The sequence below is a fragment of the Anarhichas minor genome, unplaced genomic scaffold (genome assembly GCF_050575085.1).
Source record: "Anarhichas minor isolate MPS153535 unplaced genomic scaffold, ASM5057508v1 ptg000136l, whole genome shotgun sequence".
In the NCBI taxonomy this organism is placed as follows: domain Eukaryota; kingdom Metazoa; phylum Chordata; class Actinopteri; order Perciformes; family Anarhichadidae; genus Anarhichas; species Anarhichas minor.
The window spans coordinates 6,404,517-6,431,079 of record NW_027466582.1 but is presented as its reverse complement, the minus strand read 5'-3'; the positions used below and the strand labels follow the sequence as shown (position 1 = coordinate 6,431,079).

At 41.7% G+C, this 26,563-nt stretch overlaps 2 protein-coding genes across 13 annotated transcripts; both read right to left on the bottom strand.

The window, feature by feature from the left end:
* Positions 1-74: 74 nt before the first annotated feature.
* On the bottom strand, positions 75-17,254 carry flvcr2b (FLVCR choline and putative heme transporter 2b). 12 transcript variants are annotated; one of them, XR_012951493.1, is made up of 12 exons: positions 16,158-17,254; positions 12,528-12,669; positions 9,829-9,969; positions 8,145-8,212; positions 7,698-7,801; positions 6,997-7,107; positions 5,453-5,558; positions 4,580-4,691; positions 3,286-3,341; positions 2,461-2,501; positions 1,596-1,744; positions 75-697 (listed from the first exon to the last, which is right to left on the bottom strand). XR_012951493.1 is itself a non-coding variant. In XM_076083588.1 (11 exons), the coding sequence occupies exons 1-11, from the start codon at positions 16,791-16,793 to the stop codon at positions 1,699-1,701; spliced, it is 1,563 nt and encodes a 520-aa protein (XP_075939703.1). In that variant the 5' UTR covers positions 16,794-17,254; the 3' UTR covers positions 75-1,698. The 12 variants fall into 12 exon arrangements, 8 of the variants coding, with proteins under 8 accessions (XP_075939703.1, XP_075939705.1, XP_075939706.1 ...); XR_012951494.1 differs by lacking the exon at positions 2,461-2,501; XR_012951495.1 differs by having other exon boundaries at positions 75-1,744; positions 4,632-4,691.
* Positions 17,255-17,801: 547 nt separating this feature from the next.
* Positions 17,802-23,536, bottom strand: batf (basic leucine zipper transcription factor, ATF-like). Its single transcript, XM_076084687.1, has 3 exons — positions 22,632-23,536; positions 21,544-21,648; positions 17,802-18,669 (listed from the first exon to the last, which is right to left on the bottom strand). The coding sequence occupies exons 1-3, from the start codon at positions 22,692-22,694 to the stop codon at positions 18,463-18,465; spliced, it is 375 nt and encodes a 124-aa protein (XP_075940802.1). The 5' UTR covers positions 22,695-23,536; the 3' UTR covers positions 17,802-18,462.
* Positions 23,537-26,563: the final 3,027 nt, after the last annotated feature.

Here is a 26,563-nt window from a genome sequence, read left to right as displayed (position 1 = left end):
GGTGGCTTTCAGTCAGGTAGTTTCACCATGAGATATAAATTGTGATGAAAAAACATGTGACCAAATAAAAAAAAGACACTTTATAAAAGTTTTATTTCATGTTAAACAAGTAAACATGAATAGTGTTAAGGACAATATTACACAATTGTGTATAATTAATATTTCATCCCTTACTGTGGATTTAAATATGCTGCTGTATAAATTAATTTAATCACAAAGATCTCCCAAAATCACTCACAACAACGTGGATACTGTGTATGTATATATATATATACATACTGTACATAAACTGTAAACTCAAAATACTGACTGGTAAAATTGTTGAGGCATAACATTTTACAGATTTCTCTTTCAGATATAGTAGGTTTCAATTTACACTTAAATATTAAAAAGAATATTTCTAAACGTTACATTTTTAAATGCTCAAATTGTGCATTATCAGATTTAATTCAGCCTTTTTTTTACTTGTTTTTATTTATAAATACTTACATCTAACAATCTAACTCTTCTTAGAAGGGAAGTGGGTCTAAAGACTTCCGGATTGTGTCGTTCTATACGTCACACTGCAACAGGATGGAGATCATGGCGCTTTCCAAGGCTGGTATGTTAGCGTTTGTGTGTGTTTTTGTGTTTAAAACTTGGCTTCCTTGATGATAGAGGCTGCAGCCAGGCTCCCATTGTGGCAGTCGGAGGGTCCCTATCAATCAAAACAGGCTCGTTAATTCAACCGTTTTTATAGATTCAGCACAGAAGTTGTCTTTCGTCTGTAGATTTTAAGTTGATTGGTGGCCGAGTCCGAGAATTCATCAAAAACTGTGACACCCATATTAAAAACCCCAACACGTGTTCAGCTAAACGTGACAGTACATTATGTCCTTCCAATGTGCTCAATCTTTATAGACAATATTGCTAATATTGCTACATATTGCTACAAATGAAGATAACATGTGACTGAAAAGAGCCCAGATGATCTTTTTCACATCATCTTACCTGTACACGTCTACGGCTGTTGCTTCCGGTTACTGATAGACGTAAGGTGCAAAGGACCAAAGATAGGACCAAAATTATCAATTCAACTGCTGAATCCGCTTCTGTAAGGCTGGCTGAGACTAATAGCTAGTCCTGCACTTCTCAAGCGGGTTAAGGCACAAAAAAGCAACTTTACATGTTGATCTTCTCATAAGGTTTATTTTCTACCCTGCATCTCTCTCACAAATGTGTCTGTGCCAGGGCCCTACAACTGAGGCAGCTAAATTGAAGTCAGCCATCATTCATTTAATCATTTACACCTGTGCTTTACATGTCAAAATGTCTCCTCTGGAAAAAAGGCCATATGGTTACATTACAAAACAGCACATGAATAAGTAAGACTGTAGTTTTATACATGATGTAGTTTCCAATCTAAGTCTCTGTGTACCAACATGTAACAGTCTCTGAAACAAGCTAAGTGGAATCATTGTGTGAATTGAATTCAGCGTGATCGTAAGAAACAGAGTGAGAGACAGCAAAGGCAGGTTCAACAGTGACAGGTGGAAGGGTTTGCAGCGGGTGTTGGTGATTACCGACAGTGTGTGCTGATTGTTCTGTGCGCCTACCTTTGTGCATTTGCGTGTTGAGCTAAGATTTGAGGAGATTTTTTGTTTTGTTTTGTGGAAGCAGAAAGGTTAATTGATCAGCCTGTCTCCGGCTGCTGGGAGATTAGCGCCGCGGCTCCGTAGTCTTGTCCCGACATCTGCCCCTCCGCCTAAAACAACAGCTACCCGTCACTTCTCATTCAGCGCTTATAGAGGCGTGAGTCTCCAGTCCTGGATGAAGCTGCTGCGACAGAATCGGATCTACCAGGCAGTTTTATAAATCCCTTACTGAACCATGCTCGAATGAATCCCTTCTTTTATAACCGAGTAAAGTCACTTAAATCATTCTTAACGTTCAAGTAAAATCCAGCTTGGGTGTATTGCTTAAAGGAATAGTTCAACATTTTGTGAAATATGTTTTATTTTGAGAGTAAGTTGAGAAACCACTAAGTGGTATTTTTCCTCGGTCTGTACCTCTAAACACCCACACAACTGTGAATTGGCGTTTTTTACACCTAGGTATTTGTACAGATTAAACAAACAAGATATAATATAATTACTGAGCTTTAGGGAAAATGTTGGTAGGTGGATTTAGTTCCATTCGAAAGAGGCAGACTAGCCGTTTCCCCCTGCTTTTACTCTTTAAGCTAAGCTAATCGTCTCCTGGCTCTACACTAGCTTAGTGTTTAACAGACAGACACGAGAGTGGCATCGATCATCCAACTCTAACTTCTCTCTTTTTGAGTATATCATCTCTGTTCCTCACTGCATGTTTACATTGGATGTGAGGAATTTGAGTGCTGGTTTCCTCATGAGTAACTTCACCACAGGCCTTGGAGACTCACACAGGCATAAATAATGACAATATTGTCCATGATCATGTCACCTCCTGAGGGCAGCATTGCAGGTTCTTTTTCCAACAATCTGCTACCAAAGGCGGGCAAGTTATTCAGTGGTGGTGAAATAGAAAGGCATGCATTAGGAAAGAACTAAGACAGCATGGGTTAAGAACAGTAGGTAAATCACAGGGATAAAGCATTAATCCTTGGTACTATCCAGACAAATTCAATAATCTCCTAAAATATGCGTTAGTTAATACATTTGTTTTATCATGCAAGCAGATGCATGCTCTGTTCTATAAAATACAGAAGACTGAGAAAGATGAAAACAGCCCAACGTGCAGCAGAGGCAGTGTAGCAGTATCGGGCCATATTCACAAATATATGAATGCTAAATTGGGGCAGGCATGCAGGCCGACTCAACGACAACACAAATAGACACAATAGGGAACAGAGTAAGTAAGTTATTTCTGGAGCAGGACAAGACACATGTGACTTTTGACTGCACGCAAACGAATGACATGCAAACACATAACGCATTGGGCCTTTTTCACAGCAGGGATTTTGACTCGTCATAGTAGGAAAAGCACAGGTTTCGCGAATAACATTAACAACGGCTCCGTTCATTCAGATGTCTGGTAAGCTATGGGAGAAGCAGACAATGAAACTGTAGCAGCTAAATGGAATTCAGCCATCATTAATTATACTATCCACACCTGTGCTTTTCCTGCCTTGAGGATGTCAAAATGTCAAAGTCATGAAAAAAAAAGAGGCTTATTTCAAATTATAATACCACCACCACCGTTGTTCCACTTCAGTATCCACAACAAACAAACACAGCATAACACCCTATGTCTCGCTTTAACACTTACTGCAGCTTTGGCCATCAGGTTTGCCTTTTGTCTCCGCAGATCAGACTTAATAAAGCCTACAGAGGAATGAAGACAGAGAACAGGTAAAGCCTGCATGAGATAGTGTAATAAAATGATAAATACAAATGATTTAATAACGGTGACTGTCCAGTAGGGGGCTCTTGTGCACAGACACATTGCAGTATATCCAGTAAAACACCTTGTTGAGGATTTCCCAAGACTATGTAGCAAAAATTGCAAATCTATAGAAAATACAGTATGTCGAACACAAAACATGCATCCTAACTTACTCTTAAACTTTGCATTGCAAAAATTATGAAAACAGCTTGGTTAACCTTTAACCTCAATTTCCACCACAGGAGAATGTTTCCCAACAAATAACCTTTGTGACTGAATATATTACAGAGAGCCAGTACTGTACATAGGGCTCTGCGGTATATCAACAAATCATAGAAGTGGCTTTCTCATCAGTTGTGGCTTTCTCATAAAGCTGCTCTTTTCCTTGAAACTGGCATGACGGCCACAAGAAGAAGTCCACTCATATGTCTAAATGTTGAGTAAGTTACAAAAGACGGTGAGTCAGTCTGCTGACCTTTGTAGGGGAGAAAAGTTAAAGTGTGTCTAGTATGCGTAATCTGTATTGCTTCAGTGGCTACTGCGTTTTAAACTAAAGTTATAAATTGCTCATAAACCGCTAAATGGGCCATGCAAAAATATCTTGGTGGCTTTTTATTGCCTGAGGTGGCAACTGAGGCATGAAGTCTCACATTTGATACCTGAAAACAAACTGCTGCCGTTTGTACGTCAGTGCTCATGTGCAGCGCTTCGGACTGTATTTTAATTACTTTTCTGAGTGATGCAAAGTTTTCCATTATTCCGTCAATGGACAACTAAATGTCAGAGGACAGAGGGAAACACACTCTCTTTTCCCAAACTTTAACTTGTTTAAGGAAAAAAAATAATCCTATCCCTCGGGTGCTCCTAAGTTAAACTCACCTTATTGTAAATAGGGGACATAATCATTTAAGTACATGCAACAATAAAACACATTTGTCATTGCGTGACATTCTATCTGTATCATAGCATTCAACCTTGAAACAGTCCCTCAACTTACACAGTAATCGTCTTCTGCATTCTTGGAATTCAACATTTTTTTCCCACACAGGAACGTTAGTAAACTAATTACAGAAACAGTGATGAACAAAGAATTCTTAGGCAGTGCTGTATGTGACATAAAATCAGTAGCTTTCTGTTACTCTGCACAGCATGTGTGTCACAGTCAGAAAGGTCTTACCTGTCATTATTGCGCCGATCAGAAGAAAAACACAGAGGAAGATGTTTCCTACCAGTGTGCCGAAGCTGTCCATGATCTTCCCCTGGCAGATGGTGAAAATAATGCCAAACACCTGTGCATGCAGAAGACAATGCAATAGTTAGGAACACAGCTGGTGCTTGCATGCACACAAGCACTGTCACGACCGCAATAAAAGAAAGGTTTGTGCAAAACAAATGTTCTCTGAAGCACTTCATCTCTACACTTTATCAAAAATGCTGCATTCAGGGAAAGCCTGAGTATTATGGAATCAGCTCTTAAGCGGCCGTTTCACAGAAGTGATTTGTGAATGGTGGCAGTGTCATAATTCATAAATTGTCACTCTGAAACAAGAAGGATATTTGTCTGTTGCATGTTGCAGATTTGGTGAAACTGGTCCCAGGTCTGCAAGGAACAAACTCATCTGCAGACTTTAGCACATTTGACTGCACAGATTCTGCTGTTATTGTTAATATTTGTGTTAGTGTTTGAGGTATGTATTGTTTTCATGTATGTACCCAGGTCTCTTGAGAAACCTGCAATGGTACCGAGTGACTGTTCAGGTGAAAGAAGGCAAATGACTCACTGATTTCTGTACAACCAGTAAAAACCAAACATTTCTTCTCACGCTATCTCTAGTGGTGTAACGGATCACGGATCGATCCGTGATCCGTTCGGATCAGCCCTCGCGGTTCGGATCAGCCCTCGCGGTTCGGATCAGCCCCCGCGGTTCGGATCACTCGTGAACCGCGGATCAATCGAGTATTTTTTTCATTTTTATTTTTTACAGTGTAATCATCATAGTGTGTATCTCTTATTATGTTTTCAGTGACACTACGCGTCATTGAGCTGCACCTGTGCTGAACAGTTGAGGAGTCCAGATGAGGTTCCCTCCGACTCTGGGTACGTCAGCTCGACTGCAAACTCAAAGCCCAACGGCAGGTAGCCCGTCATGAAGAACCTGGACACACACACATATACACACATATATATATACATACATAGCAGCACAGAGACACACAGTAAACATCATTGTTAATTATATAGAAGCACAAGCTGATTTAACCTCTTTTTTTCTGCTAAACCACAACATTTCTTGTACTAAATTGATCTAATTTCAATATTACAGCCAGTATTTTGCATGAATGGGTTAATGCAAAAACACACCTCCTATACAGACTCTGTCCAGTGATGTCACTTGCCTCTCCCTCTTCATAATAACTTGCAAGTCCTCTAAGGATTGTAAGCCTAAGCTACTTATCTAGGTATCTATGGTTTAATGACAATGGCGATGCCGTGCAGGAACAACAGGCCCTTCCACTGAAGTGATGACAAGTCAAACTAAATGACAAGGTTCGTACATGGCAACAGCAGCAAAACACATCAGCCTGTGTCACATTTCTTTGACATTTACGTGCGCTCCCTCTGCCTATGGGTATTCTTTGATAATAAGAACATAGATCCATAGTACGTATATGTCCATATAGGGTTTATGTCCATCAAGAGTAAGGGATAAGATAGTGATGCATAGAGAAACAGAAATTCTTATCAAAAACAAGAAAAATACTCGGGACAATGCTTGCACACACTGGAAAAGAAATGTTAACTTCATGATTTGAATACCAGGAATTCCTGCAGGAACGTGGAGCTAGCTGGAGCTCATTTAGTGTCCTTTAACAATTCAGCTTTTCTTTCTGTTTGAGTTTGACAGTTCAGCCTGAGTCACATGAATGGTGTACAATGGCTGGCATGCATGCCTGTGTGGCATGTGTATCTTGTAGGAATGCCTTCACAGAAAGGGCGAACCCAATGTGGAACGGTGCCACCGAACAGGTGTAATGATTTCAGAACAGCCACATAAAAGGTTAAGACTGCATGTGAAGGTCCTCCTGGCAACAAGATCTGCTTTTAACTAACTTGTAGATCATTTTCAGGTATAAAGATAGAATTCATAGTAGCTCTACAACCTTCATTTTAATGCTTTGTACCCACATTACTGTGATGCTTGTAATGTAAGGCGTGTATCCACACATTGTTCGTTTCCCATGAGCAGGAGGCTCATCACCTCCGCTCTATATACTGTACACTGAGTTTATGAAATGGGTCAGCGTGTAGCGAGGCACATCATCCTCTTCGATCATCTTTGATTTATATTGGTAAAAAATCCTGTGGTGAGCCTCTGTATAAGAAATGTACAAATAGTTAGAACTTAAAATGTGATGTTATTTAGCTCACTCCAGCTTGCTTACTTAGGATCGAATCCATCTTGAAATACATTTTTGGTTGCAAATATTTCTTTTCTGTTCCTTGACTGAACAAATTAAGTGTATAGCAAAAACATCCTGAGATCATAGTACTTCTATACCCAAAAAAAGAAAGAAATGAACGAAAAAAATTACCCAAGAGCTCCAGCGGTGATGAAGACCACCCAGAGGTGTCCCAGATTGAGTGTGGCAGCATAGACTATCATCCCCACCAGAGACATGAAGTACACTGCGAGGGTCGTCTGCCTGGAAAAACACATGAAAGACATACAACAATGAGCACTGTAATTCATTATTATGGCAAATTCAGAGTACTGCTGCATTTTACCTCTCCGCGTTATAGTAGGCGCTGCATCTTTAAAACTCAACATGATCACAGCTACTAATTAAAATATGTATGACAGTAAATCAAATATGTGGATTAGACAATAAAGCCAGCTTCCCATTCTCTCTTTTTGCAGAACAAAACTCTTGTAAGTTAGACCGGTTGACTGAAACCCCCCCCCCCATAGGGTGGACACTGCTGTCACAGCCAAAAGGCCCACAAGGTCAGTAAGATCGCTGTTGGAGCAGCATGCTGCACCTGGATAAACAGACAGAGTCCTGACAGCCACCACATGAACACTAAACAAGATCTGCAGCCAGGTGAGAAGCATAATGACAATAAACAGATACGAAAAGAAGTTGGTGCAGCTGCGTAATGTCGGATAAAATCATGTCAAAAACAACTTTGCGTCCCTCTCTGTGAATATTTTCCCAACACTGGAAAGTAAACTGTCCTTCAGGGAGGAAAAAAATGCTGTTCTTGTACTTTTCCTTTCTGACATTCGCCTTACTTGTAGGTTTTAGTTTTGTCCAACCAAATGCCGCAGATGAGGGAGCCGACCATCCCCGCAATGACAATGGTGAGGCCAATCCTCCCAGCATTCACCTCTTCTCCCTAAAAGGGTCGAGAAAGACGGGACATAGATTAGTGACCTGATGGCACATTAATCTGGTGTCACATTTTTCATTTCTCTACAAAACCTACAGATATGAGAGTCAAATCTAATCAACAGCTTCAGAAGGCAACATCATTCCATAAACACATATTTAGCAGCAGCCGGTATTGATACTTCCATAAAGAAAAGTATTTGCAATGCAAAATATTACAGCTGAACCAGCTTTTAAAGTCCTGAAAATGTCAACTTGTGGGAGGTGCAACAAGGGTTTTGGGTAATACAGTAGATAGTAACACCATACTTTACGTCTATCCACATACAGACGCAGTAGGCGGGACTTACAGCGTAGTGCTCGATGATCATGCGGTTCAGCAGGGTGCCGACAGCATAGAAACAACCCACGTTCAAACCTGTGAGTTGGGAAATAATGTCAAACAAAGTCTGCACGCCACGACCCGCAGAACAAAAAACATTGAGCGGACTTCCTTAAGCGAATTACGAAATACTCTAAAGTCAGCAGTCGAAGGGTTTTTGGTTTGCAGTGGTGTAAAATTAACCTAAATCAGGCTGGTTTCCAAAACAGAGATCTGTCCCACACCAAGGACTTCTATAAAAGGACAGGACAGCACTGAGTGTTTTTGTCCTTGAACAAAAGAGAACGTCTGCAACTCAGACATAACCTGCACAGAAAGAGCATTCCCCTGCATAAACAAGCACTTGCAAATATGACTGTGTAAATACGTTAAGTTGACAACAACAAGATATTCAGGATCAGCAGCTGCAGCTCAGTTAAACATACAGGGACAGGTGGAGCTGTGGCCTGCAGGGCAGAGTTACAATCACAGGTAAATCCGATAGCTCCAGACCAACAAGTTACCGAGGCTCAACAGAGAGAGAACTCAATGATATAACTGAAAAACACTGAACTGTCGGTATATGTGATGTCTGAACTGCATAGTTATCCTAAAAATCATATTGCAAAAAGACAGCAGGACAGAGACACACGCAAAAAATAACACACTAATTCTAGTCACATGAATTGTGTCACGAGAAATGAGTCGGTGAGGTCGAGCGAGGTGAAAGGCTTTCCATAAACAGGTCACAGCTGTTGGACTTAAGTCGCTGTGACACGACAAGCTGGAAAGAAACTGATTTCATATCTCAGAAACCTTTATCTTCATAAAATGATTGACCTTTAGGTCACATCGATATTATTCGTTAAACATTGTCAGACTATAATCAAACTTTGAACCTCCCCGAGACACATTCACTCTCGTGTCTACGAGTCCTGAACAATGATTTCCACGACATTTATTGATTTGATAAACTTGTTAAACTGCAGGGCTTTCTTGTTCAACTATGGAATGCCATTTCATTCAATGTTAAATAATTAGATGAATAAATAGGGCTATGAAATAAATAAATAAGACAATAAATATATACTGTAAATATAAGTACATAAATGAGTCAATGTAGTTCAATATATAACTACGTCTTTGTTTAAAAAAGGAAATTTATGAAGGACTACTTTTATTTATTTATTTCAGGAGACTTTTATTTCGTTACGCCGCATTTATTTCACAGCTCATTTTATTTCCGTCGCTATATTCAAACGAATGGGACGTGGTTCTCTCATCGAGTCAGATCAAAGCACAATAATTAGTTTAATGTTTTTCTCAAAGCCTCACTTTCAGATGAAAAAAACCTCTAAAAACCCACCGTGCACTACCTGCTCAGCGCCATATAACAGACATACAATGTTAGTGACTAGCTGGCGAACACAGTGGAGCATTTAGCAGCTGAAGAGAAAGAGATTTGCCTCAGAAGATGGTGGAGACCAAAAGCAGAGCTAAAAGAGAGTGAATATTGGACCGACATTCATCAGATGACCATGAACATGACTTCACATGAATGATAATGTCTGGAACTTCTGGATGTGTAGATAAGCGACTGTTTGCTAATAATTAAAAACCACAGCACAAACAAATGACTCGGCTATTACTGTGGGAGAAAGGCGATGACTAACCGTACGTGACGATGAGGAGGTTGAAGGGTCTGTTTCGGAGAAGCCTCAGAATGGAGGCGGTGTAGGAGTAGTGCTCTGGCGGGATGCTACGAGCGGTGGCCTGGGCCTGAGTCGGAGGAAGTTTAGGACGCTCCTGGAAGACTGACGGAGAGACCAAAACCAATGTTTAATGCAGTGAACACACATAACAGCAGCTGCAAACGCTACACTCACGCATATAAGTGATTAATGCCTTCGGAGCCTCTTCATTCCTTTGGCACCCTCGTCATTACAAGCTCATGTTGTTCTCATGGACTCTGTTCAAACCTAAAGAGCTTTAGTTCAAATTATAGATTTATTTTCACTTTGGAGCCACAAAAGGGCAAATTCTAGAAAAAGGGGAATATTGGGTACATTAAGGTTACTGTTGGACATCATGTTTCTCCACTTTACACAAGGAAAGGAGGGTACAAACTGAATGTGAGAGGGACATGGAGCCCAGCCTTGGAACAGGACACATTCAGACACGGCTGGACAGGTCCAGACACGTACACGCTCAACACACCATCTTTTGGGGGAGACAACTGTGACGACGTGACCCGTTTCCGTTTTTCTGCTGCCTTCGGGCGTCATGAGGAAATACAGATGTCCGTCTTTGTGGTTCTTGGAGCTGAAACCAGCCGTTTCCAAATCATACTTGACAGTTTGTGTTCAGTACCCGGGTCTCACTAATCCTTTGAGACAAACCGACTCTTTGACTAATTAATGATCTCAGCTACATCTTACTACACGTCGTTGTAATTCAAAAGAAAGAAGAAAGAAGTTTTATTCAAATACTGTACATTTTTTTGTGCATGCTAATTTTTCTTTACCACCCCCCGGTAATTCCCCTTATTCAGTCAACCAGATCCACTCATATATCTTTCTATGTGGTGAACTTTGGCTGGCAATTCGTTTAGAGGAAGATAGCAGCCAAAACGTCTTCTCTCTCCACACTTCGCACACACTTGCAAATCTCTGAATCCTGGGACTTTGTCTGCCCTGCTGACTCACAGGCCTGTTGCAGGGGCACAGATGGCCCTGCCAGCAGGACAACCCTCACACATGGCATCTTGCATGCATGCGCGAGGGTGCGCTATGTGTGCGAGTATATGCGTCATATCATGAAACCACTGTGGCCAACTGGTGAGAATTATCGCGCTGGAGTAACTAAGAGAAGCAAAAGTCACATCCATTTGCCCAATAGAATCTATCACATGACCAGAAGTGGGTGTATTTAAAATATCCATCCGTCTTTCTCTTGAAACAAACACTGACACGCTGTACGTGGTGCCACTATGGAATGCCTTCACAAGCATGCTTTTGTGTTTCTGAACGCTTACGAGCGCAGCCGCCCTCCCCCTGTCCCGGCAGGACAACAGCTTTTTCATGAAACTTGTTTCTCCTCTCTTACAACTACCCAGCCTACTGTTCTCTATAGAAGAGCACTACATACTTACAACCTGGAGGATAATCTGAGCCCTGGAGGTACTGGTCCTGAACATTGAATGAAAATTCTTTGATTGATGCAATTAGTCTGTTTTTATGGTGTTTTTAATTTTTGCTGTTTTTTTTTTTTAAGTCTGTTATCTGTGTTATGATGTGGTAAAACTTTTACGATGCCATCTTGGACAGGACACCCTTGATGAAACCTGTCAATGAGATAATCCCGGTTGAATAAAGGTTACATAAACATAAAAATAAATAAATAATTCTGACTAATCTCCCTCCCTATGATTCTAGTCTTCAATGAGAACAGACAGAAAAACAAGTGTGATTTTCAACACGTGAGGTGCTAAATGGGCAATTAAAACTATAAACTCTGAGGGAATCAAAAAACAAAGAGGATCAAAGTTCATTGGCAGCAGATATAAAGCAGACAAGAACTCAGCATTTTTCCAAACAACTCACATCCTGTTAGTCACGTCTGTCAAGTCACGCCAGTTCCTTTTACCAGAAAATGTCATTTTGTGATCACAGATCCTCTATTTCTAATATATCTAAAACAAACGCTTACTTGACAAAATAATATACCGTTCAGTATGCTGAAGCACTCACTTTTGTGCCTGTTCCCGAGACATTGCTCCTGTCCTTACTTACACGTACCACAATAGTAACTATTTTGTGAATTTCCCCTTCAGGGAGGGCTTTGTGTTGGCGCGACCATGCAAGTCAGCACTTTTCTTGTCCCCTGAATGCTGCTTCTTGTCAGAGTGGAAGTCTGCTGTAAATTAAAACCATCATGAGGAGGCTCCACTGAATAAGAAAATACCACTGGCCTGAGCGAAAGAAGGCCCAGACAAAGCACATGAAAAAGTCTGAGTATATTTCTGAGGGACGGGATGATGTCATCTTTGACTTCATTCGTTTCACTCACTTGACTGCTTCACTGACCATCTCGCCTCTCTATCCATTCACAACAACAAATCTGCGGTTACACGGTGCCGTAAAATCACTTTTAAAAATAGCATTTAAATCCAGTTAATCTAGATTTTATGTAAATCCAAAAACTGAAACTATTCAGGGTGTCTAGCCGTGCAGAAAGTTGCAGTCTTATCTGCAGAGGGTTTAAGATATCCGGCGCTGTCTGCATGGCTAGAGAACACTGGAAGGAAGTATGTAATAAAACACTAGTTTTGTAATGTGGACAAAGCCTTTATGCGCTACATGACAAATCTTACCGCAGACAACAAGGATGAAGAGTAAGGTAGCCACTCCTGCTGTGATGTAGAACATGATGCTGATGTGGTGAGCCAGCTCGTCCATGTCGTCCACGTTAGGAACCAGGATGGGGGGCACAAGGAACCCGATGGCAATACCCAGCTAGAAGACAATCAACACATACAACATGAATTAAAGACAAACAGTTTGGAGGTGACCACACATTATTGTTTCATTAGTAATATCAAATCAAGGATGCCTTAATGCCATGTTTTCTATATATCATACATAGTGACTGAGTGGTACCACAACATGTATTTAGGGGCTATTATTGCTTGTTTTGACAACAATTAAAGTCATTATTTAGTTTAACTATACATTTAATAACTTTATGACCCAATTGGTCTTAAAAAGGTAGCTGGGAGCAGTATGAATTTAAAGGTTAATCAACTGATATCCTCTCAAGCTCTGCTACAACTCATCTGAAACTCGCTTGTGCAGGTCAATGAAACATACCGCATGCTACTCTTTGCCAACAAAAAACAACTTTGAGTACGTGTTGTCTTATAACTACCAAATCAGGTGGCTTTATGTTGCAACAGCATCTATGTCATCTGAATAATTCAACGCAGAACTTCACAATTGGGAAAGTGTTTTTACATTAAACAGCTAAAAAGAAAGTACGGGGAGGTTTCAGCAAACAGTTCACACAATTTTCTCTGGACTCTCGCACCAAGACACTAGAAGTCCTATGTGACTCTGGCATCCAGCAGAGCTGCATAATCTACAGACAGCTGCCTCACTATGTGGACCCTGCTTTTAAATGAGACATTCAGACAGACCTGGTTTCCCACAACTCCGATGGAACAAGCCGTGGAAACCTCTTTCTCTCCAAACCACACTGAGGCGAGGTAAGAAGGAATACCAAGGACGAACACGGTACCTACTGAGCACACAAACTGGCCAAAAAAGGTGACTGGGAACAGATTGGGACCGGCACTACCAATCTTAATCCAAGCACCAATGCAGTTAAAGGCCGACCCAACTAGGACAACTTCCCGGATTCCCCTGTTCTCCAGCAGCCACAGGACGGGCACAATGAGCGGAATGTAAGTGAGCAGGTAGATCATGGACAGCCAGTCGATGGCCAGTGAGTCAATGCTGTAGAAGCGCATGAATATGTTGCTAATAATGCCGTACTGAAGCCACATGAAGGCATTGCTGGCTGAGACGGCGCTGAAGAGAAACAGCATGAACCAGCGACGGTGGTAAAGTTTGGTCTCAGCCTTGGGGACCAGCTCTGCCCGGTCACTCTGCACAGTCTCGACGCCAATGGAGATGGCTCGGCCCAAAGGTCCTGGAGTCCGCTGCATTGAAGCAAGGCCCGGAGCGGGATTCTTTGCAGCCTTGGACCACGGCCATTCTTCACCACCGAGTTCAGAATTTGCATGGTTGTCTTTCAAAGTATTGTTTTGTGGCATTTTGACTGTCCTAAAGTGGGCCCCTGGAGCGTGAGAGGTCTGGAGATTTCGGCGCTTGTGTCCTAACAGCTTGCTGCCCAGCGAGCAAACTGCCTGTAGTTGAAATATGTTGTTTTCTCAGAGAGCGAGCACAGCTGGAGTTACTATTGTCCTGATCCACAACTCAACTGCATGTGATGGCATTGAGCCTCTACACCACATGTCCACATATTTATCACCTTCAGTCCCGTCATGTGATGTTAATGTAGAAAATCTTCCAATTACACTCAGACATGGTGTTACCTCTGTTTACTGTTCGATTCACAAAAAAACAGACACATTTATCTGTTGAACTTTAAATAACTAATTTGAAGGATTTTGTGGTTCTAACAACAGGTTTAAGTTTCCAAGTCTTTGTTATTGATCACCTACGGATCTCTGTACTGTTGAGGATAACACCTAGAGTATCTCTTTCCGCCAATTATTTTGTACGCATGCTGTTTAAAATGTAGAATTTAACTTTTTAGTGTAATGGCTTTGAGGTATGACTTACTTGCACTTATATTATTTCAAAAAGACAATTGAAGAGACTAATATGATGACATGTGCTGATATAAAGGCAGTAAGGATGCAATAAAATAACCTGTGACACAACCAAACTCAGGCCTCTTTGTTCGGATGCACGATATCTAGTCCGGTCAATTATTATCAAGTCGTACATTTTATTTGTAGAGCGCCAAATCAAGTCTAAACTGTATTCTTTAATACGTCTTGGAAAAAGTTTCTGAAAATAAGCTCCGATACCTCCAAGTATTCTGGCTGTCTGGAGGTGTCCGTGAATAGTATGAAGGAAAATGTATCAAGGTGGTTTTGATAAACCGGTCTGAAGACCAAAGCGTTGAATACACAAAGATCACAAGTAGAAACCAGAGGATTTGTTGTTGACAACATGCTTATTAGATGTCCATCAGAAAGCCCACAAATTGCTCTTACTTTTTAAAACTACATCCAAAAACCCAGTTTGTGCTCTGGGTTACACACAGCTAATTATCCACTAAGCGATGACTTCTCAGTGACATTTTACTTGGAGTTGTAAGTTGACTCAAGTGTTGTTTGTTTGGTGTTAAATATGATGCTGGAGAGCTCACAATAACAGCGGCACACGATGCTGCTCTTTGCACTCCTGTCTGCTTTTTTGGCTGCTCATGTGGATTTAAAAAGTGCCCTGCTGCCTCTAATTTAAGCAGAAAAACACAACAACAGTTACTATTGTGTATGTGGATACAGTGGAAATAAGTCAAATTAGCATATAACCCTCACAAGTCACAGTCAGCGATCCAGAAAACAGTTTCCACAGGTAATGTCCTTCCGCACTGCGTGTTTAACATGGATAAACTGCACCAAGTTCGGCCATACTGGTCAGTTTTTGGATATATTACAAGATTCTGCCCTCCTTTTTTGCTATTACACAACATGTGTGGAGCAGCCTTGCCAGAGGGACCTGGGGGCCTCCGGATCGGCTCACATCTTAAAGACATACCTTTTCAGTCTAGTTAAATTAGATTATTCCCTTGCTGCTTTTTAACTCCCATGATATTGGTGTTTTACACACATTTGGATCCTTTATTAGTTTGTTTCTTACAGACATCTTGTTTACATCTTGGTTTTCCTTTTTATCGTACCCTTTCCTTGGTCACTATTTTCACCATGGATGAGGGCAAGTAGATAAAGGTTAGACCACCTGAGGACAAGCTTGAAAGAGAGGTTGTTCCTGAGCCTTTTCATCCCTGTGTTTAATGCTGGTAAATGATAAGTGACTGAGAATTGACTTAGTTGTATGTGTGGATAGATGTTTAATGTGTGCATAGCATTAGATAAACTGTTTTATCTTCATCTCTCACTGTTACAATTACAATATCTTCATGAAAAGGTATAATTGAATCAAGGTACACACTGGTTGTCACTTCTTGCATGCTGGTTCACTGCTTGCCACTCATTCTCTCACATTCTAAGCAAGCAATGTTGTGGCTTGAACGCATTGGGCACCTGAACGTGCGTAATTACGCAAACGTTCCAAATAGATCTGGAATTGTCCGCCTGATCGCTGGTTAATGGGGCTATTGCATAACGTTTAATACGTGATCAAGTAGGTAAAGAGATATCTTGGCCTATTTACTGACTCAGCCTTACCTGATTCCCGAATACTCCGATGGAGCAGGCGGTGGACACTTCCTCTGAACCGAACCACACTGACGCGATTCTCGACGGCATCCCGAGGATGAACACCTGGGCGAAGGAGCAGGACAGCTGTCCCAGAAAGGTGACGGCGAACAGGTTGGGTTTGACGCTGGCCACTTTGATCCATGTGCCTGCACAGTTGAGCGCAGTGGCCACCAGCGCGATGACCCGGAGCCCCTTTTTGTCCAGCAGCCAGGTCACCGGGAAGATGAAGGGAATGTATGTCAGCATGTAGATCATAGACATCCAGTCTATGGTGAAGGCGTCCACGTTGTAGAACTTCATGAAAATGTTGTTGATGATGCCGTACTGTATCCATTGGAAGGAGTTGCACAGTGAATATGAGCTGAACAGGAGGACAATCATCCAGCGCCGTTTGTACAGGCGGGTGGGTTGCAGCGCTTCGCCGCCGGGTTGCAGCGCTTCGCCGCCGGGTTGCAGCGCTTCGCCGCCGTCTAGCTGACTCGGATTGTCGGCGCGCGGCGCGGCGTCACCCGCCTCCAGCTTGACATGGTTCTCCAAGTCCGTCTTGGATTGATCCGCGTCAAGTGCAGCGTCTCCGAACGGCACCGCTTGTTCCTCGCTCATATTAACGCAGTCTGCTAAATATACTCATGGAGTATAAACTTCCCACTCAACTACTGTGGGGTTGAGTGGAACAAACGCAACACAACAAACTTAACAGAAAGTGGCTGAAATTCGCCCTGTTTCATGGGTAAATACTTAACCTCCAGCACTTTCCGATCTGTTAACAGGCCTACAACTTCATGTTTTCATATTAAAGAAGAAGTTCAAACTAAATCATTGGCTGTTTCAAATCTCCAGAATACGTATTAAGCCAGTAGGGAGGGCTCTACAACTTCCAGTTTGAGCGGCATTTCCTCCCCGGTTTGAAGTTAGTTCCTTAGTCGGATTTGCGACCGAAGCCTGTGAAAGTTCAATAAATTAGAGTGACAGAGAAATAATAATTATGATTCTTTCAGTAAGGAGCTTCCGTGTATTCACACGTGTCAACTCTCCACCCGGACTTAGAACTACTTTGGCATTGAACAAACCGGTCAAATAAGGGCGGAGTTTCAAAACCTGTTCTCTGTGGTATCTGAGCAGCCTGCAACACTGAGATAATTCACATTTTTACATCTTGTAACGGACTTCAACGTCGGCCAATTCTTCTGAGATATAAACTCTGTAGTGGAATTTCTAAGACACCCCCCTTATTATTATTATTATTATCACAACTACTTCTAAGTTTAAAACAAAATGCACATATTAGGTTATTTATTTCGCCCACTTGCATAATAATTATGGAATTATTACAAAAAAAGGCGAATGCCATGAAAGCCTGAGTTGTGTTCAAGGACAAAACTTAATTCTAACCCACTCAGGGCAAAATTAAAAGTTTATTTTCGTGCTTAACGTGGGCTACTTCAACTGTTGGTGAACAGTGCCATCTAGGGATTCCCTCATCAGAGAAATAAAACATGAAGGTGGATTGTCAAGTGTCCCCTGTTATCAAACCCCAGTGCAGACTTTAATCACTCTGCTGTCCAGACAAAGACAAAACACTGCACGGAGGCATGAATAACAAACGTGGAGGTCAGAAATGATCACCTAAAAGGCACCACATTTAATAAATATATTTTGCTGGGTCTTCTCCCACATCAGCGTTGTCACCAGTACACACGTCGAGACCCATAGAATGTCCATCCTCCACTGGACAGACATTTCTTTTTTGGTACATCGACTTTACATTCTCTTTGTCCACAATCAAATCTGTCAAAATCTCCTGAGCATCATCGATCTACATTTACACATTGAAACACATTCATAAACACGAGAAAGTAAAACATGACAGGATGACAAAAGGTGCTCTCCATGACACTAAAAATGTACAAAAACACTGTACCGCCTGAGTCACCTGAACAAACAGTAGGTTGTTCATTTTCTCCCAATGTAAACATGGACTGGTTCATAACTCTACCCATCGAGCCGTTTAAGTTCACATACAGATCACTCATATTAATCAGGGGAAAGCAAAGACATGAGCACAAGCAAAATAAATAGTTTTGAACACTGTTTGTGACAGTTTGGTGTCCATACTGTCATTGTTTGGCGGACACACCTGCTGGTCATGTCAATATTCATGTTTTAGAACAATGATTAACGTTTATAGACACATTTCCAGTCAGTCTTTCTCTCCACTGAGGTCAGTCGTCAGTTCGCAGCACATCCTCGGCCGCCTCGGTAGTCGATCAGGTCAGTGCTGGTAGTGTGGCACAGTGATGTGCTGGTGGTGGTAGCTGCTGTGATGAGGAGGGTAGAGGAGGTCGGGGGTCTGAGGAGTCAGGCCGCTGCACAGAGGTTCGTGGCTGCTCAGCATGGTGGTCAGATACTTGGCCTCCTCTGTCAGCTGCTTCACCTCCTTCCTCAGGGCAGCGTTCTCCTTCTCCAGGTTCTCACTCTCCTGCAAGCACACAGGGACACAATGTTTGTTTATTAGTGATACAAGGGGTGTTACTGTGAGGTTAAAAGTGTGCGAATGACATAAAAGCAGTATTATATCCTATATATTTTAATGCTTTAACCACAAATTAAAGTATATTTGACCCCTAAACATATTAATCTATTTAAATGTATTTGCTGTATGAATGGCAATGTCTGTCTGTGGGTTGGTCCACAGCTTCGGTCCAGACTGATATAGATTAACAGAGGTTGAATCCTAGACTTTGATGATCCCCTGACTTTTAATCTTGCACCATAATGAAGCTGACATTTGTGGTTTCGGGGTAAATTTCTCCACAGTAACTTCTAACTTGTATTAACTTTGGTGATCCTCTGACTTTTTCGTCTAGTTCCATCTTCTGGCCAAAGTTTGAATCTGTGCAACATGTTTGTTTGGGATCAAATACCTGCAAAACGAATGCCTTTCTCATCAGCTTCAGCTGTGCTTAGTGTTCACTAGCAAACACGATCATGCTGGTGAACGTTATAAACTATGAATGATAAGCGTTAGCATCTTAGCATTGCCATTGTAAGCATTGTTAAGCACGCTGGCTTTAGTCCTTGACTCAAAGCGCCACTGTTCTTTAGACATGTGTTCAATATGAGTCTATCACAAGCAAATTTTGCACATTTTTATATTTTGTACACATGCTACTTGAAGACTAATCATGCTTGGAAAAATGTTGTTCAAGAGTAAATAAAACATGTGTTGTCTTTTGAAAATATTTGCAAGTAAAATGGGCTAAAATGTACTTTTAAATTGGCTAAAACATTTTATCTTTTTATTTGTCCAGTTACCTTAAAACCAGCAGGTAACACAGTTGAAACAGGCCCTTTACACAGCAGATATTTGTACATGTCATAGCAGGGTAAACACAGGTGTAAGTGGAAAAATGAATTATCGTCCAATTCTATTTCTACAGCAAGCCAGGAAGCACAGTACCAGGACGCTGCCCACCTTAATGGAACAGGGCCATAATGTTATTAATTACACCTGTGGTTATCCTGCAATTACTTGACACAATGGCCCATTATATATTGTTGCTTTGCATTACCAGAAAAACAATACCATAACTTAATTAATAAAAGTATTTTCACTGTCGTAGTGGAACGTTGAACTTTTACGTCTATTCGACGTCTTTTTATTTCCATACTGAAATGATTGAAGACCAAAAGTCTACAGCATGCCTAACTTTTCCTGAGCTACTTTATTGTAATGTAAAGTAAAACAACGTTATAAAAGTGCTTCAACACCAACTCTATGAATACTGATTCAGACAGAAACTGCCTGCAGCTCACAAAGCAAAACAATCTGAAAAGTTAGATGACGAAAGTACATTTTCCAAAACAAGCTCTCATGGAGATCATAAAAGTAGAGCAAAACTGTGCATGCGAGAAAGAAAAACTTTTTGGCGTGGGTATAGCAGGGGGGAGGAAACCTTCCACTTGGTTAATGAAAAGGTCATCACACCATGGCCGAAAGATTATAATACTGAGCTGTGGGTCCTTACTGTCACAGCACCTCTGGGCAAACCCCATACTTGCGTCACTTAGCCAAATACAGCCCACTGCTATCAGAGCTTTACAAGAAGTGACTGCCTTTTTCTCCCCTCCTGCCCACGATATACAATTTACACAGAAGAAAAAAATACTACCGAAGAAACAGGAAATAAGCCACGGTGTCAGAGAGAGGGAAAATTCGCCTTCCTGTTTATCTAGTGAGACGATGACAGCAAAACCACAGAAATGTGTTCTGTGGTCCCCTGGTACTCTCTGCGACTGACATGCTTTAAAAAGAGGTTGATGTTTTACACTTCACTGGGGGTTCTCACGTATTCAGAGCTCCGTATTTATTAGTGTGGGTTTTCTAAAGGTCAAAACCTCTTAAGTTTATCGGATGAAGTTCACAGAAACAAGCTGCTCTGAAAACATCATGGTGACAGAGTAAAGTACAACACAAATCAAATCGGCTTGAACTTGAACAAGGAAGTCACACAGATAGTGGACAGGTAGTCAGCATGTTGCAATACATATGCACTGGTGTGACAGCATGTAGAGTTATTGCAGGTCATAAAGGAAACCAGAAGATAGTTGCATCATTAGCTGAGAGGTCATTGAGTTTCGTAGACCTGCTGCACACACAAGTAAAAGAAGATCTGAGAAATGCCTGCACTCCTTTTGATGTTTTCGTTCAATAAAAGACTCGTCCTGTGAAGAGTCAAAATGAGTAAAAGCTGAAACGACACTGACCACCAACTATCACGCGAAAAAAAACGAGCTGCACAAAACGAATAATGGGGGCAACAGAGAAAGTGTCCGGCCCGAACACCCTTCTGTTATCATATTCAGCGCTGCAATCTCTGGTGCTGGATTCTGCTGCAGAAACGGAGTGATTGCCCACACGTGCTAATTTATTCCTTAAGCTTCTGCAAACACACAAGAGCAGCGTCCAAGTGGGCAGCCCAACAGAAGCCATGACACATCGCCACATGGCCAGGTAGCGTTTCGTAAATATAGTACGAAGTCATTCTCAGAGGCCGTTGGATCGATTGATCAGCTGGCTGCAGAAACATCACTACCATATACAGTATTTTGGAAGGTAACCCTAACTAATGCTGCTAAACATCCTTCAGTATATAGTATGATTTGTAACCAGCGTTGCAGTGCAATAAAGCTATGGCAAAACAATGGCTTTTTGCATTAACACCATGTAATATCTTCTGTTCTTTTGCTTGTGCCTCTGTGGCAAATGTCTTAATAAGTAGAAGTCAGTGTTAAACCGTGTTGCTTTTGAGTAAGAGTATGATGTATATATCGCAGAGAGAAGCCTCCTCACCAAGTGCAGGGTGTCAGCTTTCTGAGTTTGCCTCATCCTGCTCTTCTGAGCAGCGATCCGGTTCTTCTCTCGCCGCATCACCTTCTTTGCGTCATCCGAGGAGCTCTGACAAAACACAAATGTCGACGGTTAATTTGTGTGCGGTGACATAAACATCGAGTGGCAAAACTGAGCGGGAGAGAGATGCTCCTGAACCTTGAGAAAGTGAAGATCAGACTGATCATGTCACTGCCTGTTGCCGGTGGGGTTCATGTGTGAAATGGAGGCGTTCTCTGTTTCAATGGCAGTTTGGCAGAAGACAGGCCAAACTTTACACCTAATGTGAAGGGCAGGGTCGGGGAGAGGCTGAGTCATCGCTTAGGTATAACGCACACCCTGTTTCGTGTCCTGAACACTCAATTTTCTTGGTATCATAATAACTAATCCCTTTCAAAATGCTGAGTCAGTTGTACATCAAAGAGGTTCCAATTTCATTATCTAACGTCTTCTGAATTGTCCGTTAAAGCCTTGCTGGAAGAAAAACCCCAAAACAACTGATGCTTCAGAAGATTCCTTTATCCACATACAAGTGAGGCTCCCAGCTTCTAACTTGTGTAAAAAAACAACATTTGTACGTTTGATTTCCACAATGCTAGAGCAAGAGAATGAGCAGCAGTGTGCAAGAGAGTGGCACATGTGGAACAAGCCTCGCGTGCAGAGAAACGTACAGCAATAATACAGTGTTTAACACGCTGTCTGTTCCCGACAGCTCCCCCCATCATTCACGGTTTGAGAGACTTGCTAAAACAAAGGGTTCCCACAACTTGGGCGAGTGATACATTTTGCAATTCACAAAAGCCTACACTTGAGGCGAGTCACGGCTGCAGCCCATGTGTGCATGTGAAACCTTTTCTGAGAAACTGTGAAAAGAGCTAACAAAGACAGAACTAGGCTGTGCTGCTGCCCACTAAATATGTATCACACACTGCATCCAGTCACACATTTAGGAGACATACGTCGCGTTTAATCTGTAGATCTTCGGTGTAAAGAGGATGTAAACAAGTAAACGTGGTACATTATTGAGAAAGTAGATGGAAGAGCACACTTACCGGCCTGCTTCCAGGTGATGGGGACTTGTAACTTGTGTCATTGCTGTCAGAGCCCTGAGCCATAGCCAACCGCGGCGACTGAAACCGTGTGTCTTTCTCCACTTCTGCTTTGTATTTTTTAGTATGTGTGTGTGTTTTGTGTGTGTGTGAGAGAGAGAGAAAGAGAGAGAGAGTCTGTGTAGCAGAACGAGTGCTGAGAAGAACTTGGCTTAATGAGTCTCTTTCTTCCCTCTTTTCTTTCCCTTTCTGTCACTCCTCCTTCTCTTTCACTCTCTCGCTCACGCTCTCTCACTTTATCTCTCTATTTCGCTCTCTCTCTCTCTGACACACACACATTGTGAGACTATAGCTGTCTGCCTAATTAGCTCTATCTGATGTGGCTTCTGGTAAGGATCTGGGTAAGTTGCATTCGACTGGAAGTCACATGTCTGATGGAAAGTCAAAGCACATAAGGTCATCTGTAAACTCCAGAAAAAAAACATTTTGGGGGGGTTAGAGTTACATTTTAAATACATATGAGGTGGATATTACCAGTTTCAGAAAAAGGTTTTAACTACTTACCTAGCTGACTATATGTCAAAATAAATTGTATTTATAACTTCATGTTTGGTAGCAGCAGAATCAAAATAAAACGTTCTCCTAAAAGACCTGATATTGACCTAACTGCAACTTTTTTTCCCCCGCTTGTGATTAAGGGTGTTAGACATCGTGGGCATTCCCTCTTCCTCTTTTCTATTTTCTTTTAGCAGCCACATATGATGTTTCGACCAAATCCTCAAGAGACAAGCACATCCTAAAACTCCAAATGGATGACTGAGTTGTGAATATTTACACACACTTCATGGTAATTTCCAGAAGTGCGCCACGCTTTTTGCTCGCCACGCGCACAGCTGCAATAAGGTGAGGCTGTGTCGAGGGCTCGGGGCGCCCGAAAACCCCACCTATAGAATTCCCTCCTCATCTTTCGCTCTAAACGTCTCTGTGAAGTATAAGTGTAGAGGTGTGGGGAATCTTCCAGAAAATGTACAGTTTGAGGAGGTTTAATAGGCGAAGCTGCATATGTGATTACTTGTATTATTTTCTTGTTTACTCTCATCACGAGGTAGCATTTGGTGATGCAAGAACAAGATTTTCTTGTGAGCAAAAAAAAAAAAAAATCAGGACCAAAACAGCTTTACTTGGCAGAACAGCCCTCCCACACAAAAACATGTTCTACCATCACAGGAATTTTGAAGAGCTTGGGCACGGCCAGACATTTCTAATACTTGGCATTTAACGCCGTCCAAAAGAGTTGAGGCTGTAAAAAGAAAAGAAAGAGGAGACAAGCTGATTAGTCAAATTCTGCTTAAAACCAGGGCACAGACACAATACGGCACACATTTAGAAAAGCAAAACCAGCCTATGGCTTTGGCTTCGTTTATTTCTGAACCTTAAATGATCATAAGGTGCTAGGGATGGTCTTGAGCGCCTCAGAAACTACATTTAATAAACCGTAAAACCTCATAAACATTGAGTGATCATTTCAAAACATGTAAAGAAGTATGTTTTTATCTATTCATTTCTTTATTAGAATTATGACGCTTTTCATTTGTCAGCTATTCCATCTGGAGATTATTGAAACACAGAGGGCTTTTTGTTCCCTTTTTTAAAATCAGGAGCTCAATCAAACCGTCAGAGGCAGCGAGACCTCACAAAACAGGCTGGATAGCAGCTTATCAAGCGGAGTTCCAGCTCGTTACACTCACTCAAACAACATCCATCCTGAGTAAAGTTTAGTAGAGGCGACGCCTCATAAATACAGTGCAAATTAACATTAGCAACTGTCAACAGCAGTCTCTCTTCTTCTTCTTCTTCTTCTTCTTCTTCTTCTTCTTCTTCTTCTTCTTCAGGCCCTGCTTACTTGGAAAAACCCCTGATGGGCCATTTATTGAGATAGCAAACTGAGATGCCCTCGTTTGTGGTGTCTCTTCTTTGGAAATGACTGTGGGAGGTTTCTAATAAGCACCCAATTATTGAGGGAAAGTGAAGAATCATGCAGACGCTGATGACCGTAAAAGTAACACTGGTACCCTACACATGTTGTGAGTTCATTTATACAGAACACAGTTTCCACTTCAAAACAAAGGTCATCTATGAGTCAGTGAAGTCCAGTCTGTAAAAAGTTGCCCTTTTTTTTTTCAAATCTGCATATTTGCAAGCTCTAACCTGGAGATATACATGTACTGCAGCTTTAAGTATTATGCTGACATAAAGTTACTTTAATCCAATTGTGGATACATATTTTGGTTACTTTGCAAACTAAAACTGTAATAATGTTTAATATATTGCCCTGGAGTAGTTTAAATGTCACCTGTTTGTTAATTAACAACATAATAAGTCTCTCTGTTTGGCGGTACATTTCCACCCTTAGTGGTTAGGATTACTTTAGGCTGTTCTGTGTTTTAAAATGAACATTTACTCAAGTTATTCCAGAATGTTGTTTGCATCTGTTTGAGGCATCACTTCACTCAATAACTGTATTTTTGGTCCACAAATGATCCATTTTATAATCTGTAACTGTCGCAAATAAAGACGGCCTTCGGGGAAGACAATTCCTAAAAATCATAGATTAAGATCAAGGTTCTGATAGCCCCAGCTGCTGGTAACTAACACCGGAAAGTTAAATTTGATTATGTTCAAGGGAAGGCAGCGGGGACAAGCACATTGCCTGTTATGGTGCCACATTAGTTACATGCACCATCAACATTAAAGCACTGAGAAAGCCTGAAGTGTGGTGTGCTTTCGACTTACAGTATATTTAAACTGACGGTTTGATTAAAATCCTCCTTTAGTAGTTTAGCGGCACCTACCTCATGAGAAGTATTCAGTGTGGTTGATGTAGTTGCATGTGTCCTCCAGGGGGAGGCAGTGTAGCACACTCAGAACAGCTGGTCTGTGAGGGGTTTTCATGTGAATAAGAAGATAAAGAAACAACGATGAAGCTGCTGTGTGCTGTAAATATATAATGTAGCGTGTATGTGTGTAAAAGGTAGCTCGTAGATGTGTTAAAAAGACTGGGTCCCGCTGTATTACTCAGGCTGCACTACAGCGTCTATTCACAGGCGCGATCCCACTACTGAGCGGCACGGGGGCTTTGACCTGCTCCGTTTCCGGCCTGGGCCGGTGCACCCCTCCTTAGACGACCTGGTGGTCCCGAGCTCCCCCAGGAGCACCATATCGATACCGAACTTAATGCGGACACCCGATCGGCATAGTGCACTGCAGCTCAGAACTCCTGAGCTCAAACGGTCCGCCAGACTTAGCCTCCCAGCAACTTGGATTACAGGCGCGCGCCACCGCACCCGGCGAGGAATACAGACGTTCACAGGGCTTTTGAGTTGGACTACGGTGACGTCATCACGGAGCACGATGCAGCGGCTTCTCGTGGCGGGAAATAAAACTGCAGCTTCAGAGAGACGAAGGCCATAAACCATCACACATAACCTGAAGATAATGTGCTTATTATGCCTCTTTGAATCACATCATATTTACATATAAAGTCTCATTGTATTGATCTTTATCTTTTTTATGTAACGGGCTGATCTGCATAATAGTTTACCTACATAACTGTCCACTCTCCCTTGTGCACACAGCAAATCTATGAATTAACCAGAACACACTTTACTTTATAAATGTCAGCTAACAAGAATGTATTTTTGCTTCTTCAACTCCTCTCAACCGTCACGTAGAAAACAAACTAGGACTGGCAGACCTCTTGTTCCCACAGAATGTTGATGAACATATTTAATTCCACTTTCACCCCTCCATCTTATTATTATATCTGAATGGACATGTTTGAAAAAAAATACAAACCATGACTTCATAAAAGGAAGTCACTCATATATTATATTCATAGAACATGTTTCATCAGTTCGTATCTGCATCTCATTGTT